This window comes from Pipistrellus kuhlii, unplaced genomic scaffold, assembly GCF_014108245.1.
Source record: "Pipistrellus kuhlii isolate mPipKuh1 unplaced genomic scaffold, mPipKuh1.p scaffold_m20_p_9, whole genome shotgun sequence".
NCBI classification, from domain to species: Eukaryota; Metazoa; Chordata; class Mammalia; order Chiroptera; family Vespertilionidae; genus Pipistrellus; species Pipistrellus kuhlii.
In genome coordinates, this window is record NW_023425595.1 from 18,810,517 (window position 1) to 18,821,017 (window position 10,501).

The 10,501-nt window shown below is 43.2% G+C and overlaps 1 protein-coding gene across 1 annotated transcript in view; it reads right to left on the minus strand.

Moving 5' to 3' along the window:
- ANO5 (anoctamin 5) overlaps positions 1-7,486 on the minus strand; it is a 59,326-nt gene extending 51,840 nt beyond the window's left edge. Inside the window, exons 1-2 of the mRNA XM_045577892.1 lie at positions 6,769-7,486; positions 1,720-1,766 (exon numbers count right to left, since the gene is read on the minus strand). Coding sequence (XP_045433848.1) covers positions 1,720-1,766; positions 6,769-7,486 — 765 coding nt within the window. The remainder of the gene's footprint in view (positions 1-1,719; positions 1,767-6,768) is intronic.
- Positions 7,487-10,501: the final 3,015 nt, after the last annotated feature.

Below are 10,501 nucleotides of genomic sequence, written 5' to 3' on the forward strand. Positions count from 1 at the left end.
TATTCATTTTATCATTTATTTCTGTTAAAGAACTTACTTTGGCCAAACTTTTAGGGTAGTTGTGCTGGTAAAAGTTTTCATTAGTATTACTTCTTTTGAGAATGTCTTGATTTACTATTGATACCAAAGGGTACTTTCATTGTCTATATAATTCTGGATTTGGCAGTTTTTTGACCACTTTAAACAATTGTAGCACTTCCTTGGGCTTCTGATGAGAAAGCTACTGTAATTTTTAATTACTTTCTCTCTATAGTTAAGGTGTTTTTTCTCATTGTTTTCAAGAATTTTTTTATATTTAGTTTTCTGAAACAGTTTTAGTTCAATTGATGTGAATTTCTTTGAGTTTATCCTGTTTGTAGTACCTTTAGCTTCTTTAATCTGTAGGCTTATGTATTTTTGACAAATTGAGCTATTTCCAGTAATCCTGGGATTTCAGTAACCCAATATAAGATCTTTTGGTATAGCCCCATAGGTGCCTGAGGCTCTGTTCATTTTATTCAATTTTCCCTCTCTTCTGTTTAGCGTGGGTAATTTCTATTCTATCTCCAAATTCAGTGATTTTTTTTTCTTCTATCCATTCCACCTCTGTTGAGTTTTTTTTTCCCCCCTTCTAATTTCACTTATCTATTTTTCAATTCTAAAATTTCTCATAGGTTCTTCTTTAAACTTCTGTTATATTTTTGCTGAGACGTTCTACTTTATTATGTTTGAAGAATGTTCAAAATTGGTCACTAAAGCACTTGGATGATAGTTGCTTTAAAATCCTAATCAGATATGTTCTAATATCTGTGTCACCGCAACATTGGTATCTATTGCTTGTCTCTTCTCATTCAAGTTGGTGTTTTTCCTGTTCTTGGTATTATATGTGGTTTTTCTACAGAAATCTAAATTTGTAGGGCATTGTGGTATAAGATTATATATTTTATTTAAATCTCCTGCTTTACTAAAACTGAAGACTTACTACTAAGTCTTCTCTGACACCACACTGATGGGATAAGTGGAGTGATGCCTTACAATCTGGTTGGGGTAAAATTCTAGGTTACCTTCTTCACCTCTGTGGATACTGAAGGGTTGGTGGAATGGTGGAAGGGTTTCTCATTACTACTGGGGAGGGATGGAAGTTCAAGTTTACCCTTAGGCCTTCACTGATCCCAACCTGTCTGGAAGGATGCCTCCTTACTGCTCCCTATATGGCTTCCACTGTCACCACGGCAGGGAGTGGTGTGGGGATGGCTTCTCTCCTTCTAGACAGTAATGGTGAAACTCATAGCTTTCCACCAGGCTATCTCTGACAACAACCCAGCACACATGAATTGAGCACCTGGTTACTACTAGTGAGAGTGAAAGCCAGACTGCCCATTATCTCCACTGATTCCAAGCAGATGAATATGTGAGAGAGACACATTTTCACAGTACCTGCCTTTTTCATTGATAAACCCTAAAACTGTCTTTTCTGATGCTGAATATATTGTAATCCAAGCTTGTGTTTGCTCCCTTATAACAACTAGAAAGACCCAACATTAGATCTGCATAAAACATGGGATTTGCTTTACTTAATAAAAAAAAAAAATGACCAGGTTAGAGGACAAAAATAGAAAGAATATAGTATGAGTAAATATCTGAAGAACAAATACCTAAAGCATTCATATAAAGTGCTTTTCTAACCTCGTCTTGGTTTCTCATTCTGCCTTATAGGCTGCTAGTATATATTTAACTTACCTCACTCATTTCTAAAGCAAAGCTTGAGTCCCTTTTGAGTCTTCTTTCTAAATTAAATAAGAAAGGGGAAAAAAAATAAAACAAAACATGGTAAATGGCCAATTGATTAGAATATGCTGAATTTGCAAATAGAGAAAACAAGAATTCAAAAATCAAACAAAAAGTTCAAAGAAAAAAAATACCCCAAATATTCCTGGATCTAAATTGTTCAAAACAGCCTCCAAAACAAATCAGTGCCCCAAACTTTATATAATCTAGGAGAAAAACAGAAAATGCCAATATGTAGGATATAATGGCACCTACCAAGAAATAAACTTAACTCTGATAAATGCAGTTATTAAATACATAGGCACAAAACTGCTGAGAGGAAAATATCCCAGAGAGGTGTCCATTGCTATCTCTTAGTTCTCACCATGTGAGATTTAATGTTCTAGAAACCAGAGACATAAAGGATATTATATGTAGGATATAATGGCTTATATCATTGTGAAGAACCATAAAATAAGAGCTAAAAGTAAAGTCAGCCCAAAGACTGAGCTCTAAGTTGTTGCTGAAAGCACATTACTAAGAATACGCACTCCAGAAGACCCAGAGCCCAAAAATAGACCTTGCATTTACCAAATGATCTTCTCAGTTTACCCTCCTTCCAGCTGTATTAAATAAAAGTACACTGACCCACACAGAGATTAAAGGCACTGACACCCACCCCCCATAGTCAAAAGTCTTTGTATAACTTCAACTCTTCAAAAATTTAACTGGCTAATAGTCTAGTTAAAGGAAGCCTATCACAGTGATTAACACATATTTTGTACTAAGAGGCTCAGTGCATGAGGGGCGGGGGGGATGTCCCTCAGCCCAGCCTGCACCCTCTTGCAGTCTGGGAGCCCTCGAGGGATGTTCAACTGACAGCTTAGGCCCGATCCCCATGGATAGCGGGCCTAAGCTGGCAGTTGGACATCCTTAGTGCTGCTGTGGAGGCAGGAGAGGCCTCCACAGCAGCTTGGCTTCTGGCTGAGCTGTGCTCCCCCTGTGGAAGCACACTGACCACCAGGAAACAGCTCCTGCATCGAGTGTCTGCCCCCTAGTTGTCAGTGAATGTCATAGCGAGCAGTCATTCTGCTGTCAATCGATTTGCATATTAGCCTTTTATTATATAGGGTTAAGATAACAAAAAGAAAACATTAGGAAAATCATAAGGAAAATACATTGGCAATATTTATTGAAATATATACACTCATAAGTGAACCCACACAGTTCAAATCCATGTTGTTCAAGGATCAACTGTATATGCAATCAAATATTTATATTATCAAATGATAGATGGTTTGGTTAAATACAATGTTTAACATGGTTGTAAAGATATAAGCAGCCGAAACCGGTTTGGCTCAGTGGATAGAGCACCGGCCTGCCGACTGAAAGGTCCCGGGTTCGATTCCGGTCAAGGACATGTACCTTGGTTGTGGGCATTTCCCCAGTAGGGGGTGTGCAAGAGGCAGCTGATCAATAATTCTCTTTCATCGATGTTTCTAACTCTCTATCCCTCTCTCTTCCTCTCTGTAAAAAATAAATAATAATAATAATAAAAAGATGCAAGCAATTCCACATTCAACTTTAAAACTGTCTTTTCCACCACACCCACATGGCTCAGTGGTTCAGCATCCACCTAGAACCAGGAAGTCATGGCTCCATTCCAGGTCAGGGCACATGCCCAGGTTACAGGCTTGGTCCTCAGCGTGGGGTGTGCAGGAGACAGCCAATGTATGATTCACTCTCATCATCATCATACTTCTCTCTCTCTCTCTCTCTCTCTCTCTCTCTCTCCCATTCTCCCCACCCACACTTCCCTCCTCTCTGAAATCAATAAAAATGTATTTAAAAAAATAAACCAACAAACAAGTGAAAAAAGGGAACCCTCATGCACTCTTGGAAGAAATGTAGATTGGTGCAGCCACTATGAAAAACAATATGGAGGGTCCTCAAGCATTTAAAAATGGAACTGCCTTATGACCCAGGATTCCACTTCTGGGTATATATCAAAAACAAAGACACTTATTTGAAAGAATGTATGCACCCTTGTGTTTATTGCAGCACTATCTATGATGGCCACAATACAGAAGCAACCAAAGTGCCCATCAAGAGACGAGTGTGTAAAAATGTGGGTACATATATACAATGGAATATTACTCAGCCACGATAAAGAATGAAATCTTGCCATTTGTGAAAACATGAATGAACTTAGAGGCTATTTTGCTAAGTGAATAAATCAGACATAGACAACTATCATGTGATTCACTTATGTGTGGAATTTAAAGAATAAACTAAATGAACAAACAAAACAGAAGACTCACGATACAGAGAACAAACTTATGGTTGCCAGAAGCAAGAGAGGTTAGGGGACTGAGTGAAAAAGGTGAAGAGAAAAGTATAGATTGGTGGTTATAAAATGGTCATGGGGATATAAAGAAAATATAGTCAATATTCTTGTAATAACTATGTATGGTGCCAAGTGGGTATTGAAACTATCAGGGGGTAACACTATGTAAAATATATGATTGTCTAACCACTAATCTGCAAACCTAAAACTAATACAAAATAATATTGAATGTAAACTGTAATTATATTTTTTAAATACATCCTCACTGCAATGCACTTTTCATACAACCCTAGTAATAACAGAGGCCTTAATAATGGGAAATAAAGCCAACCCAGCAAGATAATTGACATACTGAAAAACATTTAGAAAAATAAGTGTCATTTGAGTGGCCTAGACCTCACCAATCCACACTACCTTCCTGTACTTGGATTCTGGATCTATAAATAAAACAGGCAACAGAAATTTGGGCAGTTGCAGTCATCAGAATCAACCATCAAGTGTATATGGTATTCCATATCAATATCCTCTTCTATCTCCACCCAAACTAGAGGCCAAGCTTCAAATACTATGAGAGGAAATATAAATTACAAAGGCCTTTGCAAAAAAACAACAACAACAACAACAAAAAACTGAAATACTTTTTGGAAAATTTCGAAAACTTTCCTTGAACAGACTCAAGCTGCACCATGACATTCCAGTAAGCAAAGTTTTTTGAATTACTGGAATTACAACTAAAAGTAATTCTCAGCAAAGGAGAAAACCATTCAATAAAAATAGGGACCTCTATTTTATTGATTATCTTATACATTTAAAAAACAAATATACTGGTAGGTAGGGACCCCCAATTTTATACATTCAAAAGTCATTTGATATCTTTTGCATTATTGAACACCAATCATTTTTACTAACAAATAAATATATTGCATCATTTAGCAAAGACATTAGTCAAAGCTAAAAGTTTTCCATTGTTTTATTTCCCTCTATCCTTAAATTATTATTTTTTTTACTTAAAAGGGGGTAGTTGCTTCACACAGAATTAGAGAAAATATTTACAAATCATATATACAGAATATATAAAGAACTTTTACAATGCAATAATAAAATGACAAAAAACAAAATTGTAAAATGGCAAATAATTTGAACAGACATTTCTCCAAAGAAGATATGTGAGTGGCTAGTAAGCAATGGAAAAGATATTTGACACATGAATCATTAAAAAAAAAAAAATCAAATCAAAATCACATTGAGATACCACTCAACACACACTAGGAAGGTGATAGCTAAGACAGATAATAAAAATATTAGTGTGTACCATTATGTGGAACAATTAGAACTCTTATACATTGCTAGTGGGATTATGAAATGATGCAGACACTTGGAATAGTTTGTCAGTTTCTCAAAATTTTCACTATAGAGCTACCACATGATCCAGCAATTCCACTCCTGGTTATATAACCGGAAAAAAAATAAAAACAATGCCATGTACAAAAGCATGTACATAAACATTCATAATAGCATTATTCATGATAGCAAAAAAAAAAAAAAAAAAAGTAAAAACTACCTAAATGTTCACCAACTGATGAATGAATAAAATGTGGAATATTATTTGGCAATAAAAAGGAATAATGCACTGACATAGGTTACAACATAGGTGAACTTCAAAATCATTAAGATAAGAAAAAGAAGCCCGTTACAAATGGCCACATATCATATGAATCTGTTTACATGATCACACTTCATGCAATTCGTGCAAGGGTAGGCTTTCCTTCCCCTGGCTGCCTGCACCGGCTTCCCTCTGGCACCAGGACCAGGCTTTTTTTGCAGCCCTGGCTTCATCCAGCAGGTCCTGGGAAAGGACATTCGGTCTAATTAGCATATTACACTTTTATTATTATTGATTATGTTTGCTATATACATTTATAGTAAGTAAATGAGTGGCTGCCCATAGGCTGGGAGTACAGAATAAGAGGAAGGGGGTTGATGGAAAGTGACTCCTAAGATGATTCTATTTGAGGTGATGAAAATGTTCTAAAATTAGATTATGGTGATGATTGCACAACTCTGTGAATATATGCCAAAAACCACTGCATGGTAAGCTCTACATGGACGACTTTTATAGTGTATAAATTGTATTAACAAAACTGTTAAGAAAGTGGAGGAGGAAGAAGCAACAATACATTGTTTCTTGGTGCCTTTAAAGACTAACTAGTAAGACTGCATAGATGTCCTGTTACTTAAAAGGGCTGTGTCCACGTTTAGATCTAGCACCACAAAGCTCCAGCTGCCATCGGGCGAATAGAGGCAAAAGCACCCACACAAAGGTCCCAGGTCATACACCCTAAGCCAAGGGTCCCTGTAGGAGACTCTGTTCTGGGTGCTTATTTTCCCCGGGCTCCTCGGGGTGCACACAGAGGTGCAAAAGGAAGGGGGTCACGGGGGGGGGAACCAGGTCCGGGCTTGCAGGAGCAGCGGAGAAAGTCCTGGGGCGCCACTCATCCATCATCCACCCAGGGAAGGGTCTTGCAGTCCCCATTCTTGAACAAGGCACATCCCTGGGTGAATGAATGTCCCTGGGCTCCAGGCAGCAGGGCCGCCAACATCGTCCCCCACCACCACCCTCCCCTCCCAGGGGAGAGCCCGACCCTCCTCTCGCGCCCCCTCGGCCGGCTCCCTACCTTCCTCCTTCACCATCTCCAGGACCTCCGGGTCGCCCATCTTGGCCAGCTCGTTGATGATGCTGAGCGAGGAGTCCGACTGAGGGCGGAGAGCCTTGGAGGAGTTGGCGCTGAATCGGAACTTGGGCCGCCGGAACAGCTGATCCGTGGAGTCACCCGTCAGGAGGTCGCTCCGGGGGGTCAGGCTCTCCCAGAGCGAACCCCCCGGGGACTCCGCCGGCCCCGCGACCTCGGGGTACTTGACCTTCTTCTCCAGGGACTGCAGCGGCTCGTCCTCCGGGGCGCCGTCCCGAAGGGGCTTCCCCGCCCGCTCCCGGGCGCGCCCTTGGGTCTCCCCAAAGTACCACTCCCTGATCACCCTGTTCTGCTCGCCCCGCACCGCGGCGACCTCCGGCCCGGCCGCCGCCCCGCCCCCCGGCCGCGCAGGCCGGGCGCCCGCCCCCTCCGCTCCGCCGCGACCGTCCCTGGCTCTGGGCCTTGGCCCCGCCTCCCCTGGGCCAGGGGCTTCCCCTCCCTCCCCGGGACCCCACGCCCCCGGGACCCCCGGGCCCGGCAGCTCCACTCTCAACAGGTTCTGCTCGTCCCATAGCGCCCACGACGACCAGGACTGCAGGCTCTGCGGCTCCGTCACCGCCTCCCAACCCGCCTCCCAAGCCGCCTCCTCACCCGCCTCCTCGGTTCCCTGCCCACCCGCCGGCTGCTCCCTCCCCTCGGCCATCTGCCCGGCCCTCCCTCCTCCTTCGGCCGCGGCCCTCGCTCGGGGAGCCCGCTCCCAGTTGGGGGATTGTTTTTTGTCGGGTGAGAAAAAGACCCCCTTCCTTAAGGGGACCTTCCCCCTTAAGGCCAGCGCGCCCAGATTCTAGCAGCCCCCCTCCCCCCCCCCCCAGCCTGGCCCCTGCACGCGCTCAGATATGATCTTGGCTTCTTTGGCAAGTTTCCTGGACCTGCAACAAATTTCTGGTCTGATAAGGTTGGGGGAATGTCATCCCCCCCCGCCCCCCCCCCCTAGTTTGAATTCAGCCTCTGCTCCCTAAAAATGGGGTGGCATTGGCCAAGTTTCTATAAGCTGCCCTATTCTAAAATGAGGAGGAAAACAGTACCCACCTCCTAGGGATGCTGTGAGCAGTGTTGTGGAGTGCACTGGCCTAATGTGTTGAACATGTAGCCGCTATCACCACCAGGGTTTGTGACTTTGGGCCCTGCCCCAGCTCAAAGGGTCTCAGTGCCTTGAGCACCTCAGCTTCCCAGCAGGGTGAATGGTCCCCCTCTTCACAGGTCCCTCTGGATTCCTTCTGTGTGGTTGAAACCATAACAACTGCCAGCTCCCCAGTAATTAGGAGATAGGAAGAATTACTGTCCACCCGGTGAAAAAGACATGAGCGGTGATGCAGTCAGGGTGAAGTGGAGATATGAGAGGGAGGGCTTTGAAAATTTGGAGGGTTGTTTGACTTTGAGTTTGGGGCAGAGGTGGAGTGATTTAAGAGTAAGGAGATGACCAAAGGAGACTTGGTCTTCCTTCCATTCCCCTCCTCCTCCTCCTCCTCCTCCTCCTCCTCCTCCTCCTCCTCCTCCTTCTTCTTCTTCTTAATATGTTTTATTGATTTTTTACAGAGAGGAAGGGGAGATAGAGAGTTAGAAACATCAATGAGAGAGAAACATCGATCAGCTGCCTCCTCCACACCCCCTACTGGGTGTGGTACATGCCCTTGGTACATGCCCTTGACCTGAATCAAATCTAGGACTTTTCAGTCCTCAGGCTGATGCTCTATCCACTGAGCCAAGCCGGTTTCGACCCTTCCTTCTTTTAATGATATTCTATTCCGCTCTCCCCTTTCTATGGTCTTTTTAGAACTAAGAATTACCATTGGAAAAAGACCTACAGAAAAATATTTTGGTGAAGGTCATGATTAACTGTAGAACTGGAAATCATGTTTTTGTTTTTGTTTTCTCTATCTTTCTATCTATACTCTTAAACCTCTAGGAATATATCAGTTCTAGTCACGTGGTTTGAGACAAGCAATTCGTCACTTGATACATTCTAGCATTGTGCTTGAAATGTGAGTCAGTCAATGGACTTACATGTAATTACAATAAATCTCTAGTTATGATGCAGTGTTTGGGGTTTAACCTCTTGATTACTAATCATTGTTTGATTCTAATAACATGTTTACAACATGATTTGTTTCATGGCATTCCTATATCTGTTTTATGTTCTTCCTGCAGGTTTCATGTTCTTCCACTAGGCACTGTGCATATTGTGATTCAACGAATGAGTGCAGTCTTTGCTTTATATAGATTAAATAAAAGTTTTATTTAATTGTTTTTCTATTATTTTTCTATCCTATATAATAAAGAAGTAATGGTGCAGAAGACCAAAGAAAAACCAATTGACGCCTTCAAGAAAAGGAGGGACACTGTTTAATACACTGGTGGACTCAGGGAATAGCCTTCCAAATCTGAGTGAAGAAACATGCATGGGGCTTTTCTTTACATCTCTCTGTTGTCTTTGTCCCACAAACATGGGTTTTGCTTCCCGTCCTTTTCATGGGCCTTGCAAGAAGGCCCCCACGTGTTGGGGGTCTCCAGGCCATAGCTGATGGCCTGGCCTGGTGCCAGCGTTAATAACCCTCCCTCTGGGGCAGTGCACTGTCCACAGTAACAGGTTCTGCAAGACCAGTATCTGGGAAGGAGGTAGTGACTTAATTATAGGTTATCAAGAATGTACACTGAGCTTGCTGGCATGAATTCAGATCACTAGCCCCACATATAAGGGTTACATTGGAATTAGCCCTTTTTAGCTTTCTTGGTAATATGCTAATTTGTCTGTTATGGTGTCCCAGTCACAACCAGTCAATGGGTTGTGCGCATACTGGAGCTGGGGACTGGGGTGGGGACTTCTTCCCCCAGCGGAGGCCTGCCCAGGCCTGCCCAGTGCTCATGTCCCCCCCAGCGCGGAGGTGAAGCTGTCTGCCTGTGTCCCTGACCTGGGACATGACCCTGCCTGCATGCATACCCCACCCAGTGCAGAGCTGCTTTGGTGTTTCTGTGAACTTTGCAACTGACCCAAAGCGGAAAGTGAGAGGGGAGAGGCCTGGAGCTGTGGATTCCAGTGCTTTAATCACTTGAAAATGTGAGGCAGCTGTACCTTTAGCTGAGAAGTGAGGGTGGTGAACTTCACTGTCGCTGGGCTCGGTCTGAGGACTGAGCACCCATCATGAGAAGGAAAAAATGGAGAGAAGGGCCTGAAGGAAGGGAGGACAATCGAAGGAAATGTGTCCAGACTTTTCCCAGCCCTCTCCCTCTTTCCCCTGCCTACAAAAGCCCCAGGCCCGGCCACAGTTCTGTCTCCACCTTTTAGTGCCCTGTTCTCCAACCACAGAGGAAAGAAATAAGGAAGGAGTCTGTGCTGCCTCCAGAAAGTATCTATATACCTGGTCAGCTGGTCGCCTCCCGCAGAGGGAGACCAGATTGCAGTTTAGGCCCGAGTGGGAGCCGCAGGTAGAACATCCCGAGAGGGCTCCTGGACTGTGAGGCAGGGCAGGTCGGGCTGAGGGACTCCCCTCCCCACTCCCCTCCCGCCCCATGTATGAATTTTTGTGCACCAGGCCCAAGTTTTATATTTCTTTATAAGTTTTATATTTCTTGATGTTGCACCTTATTTGAAGTGACATATATGAGAAAGACATTTAATGCTCTTGGTTTTGCCCAAAATTAAATAAAATATTTATCTTGA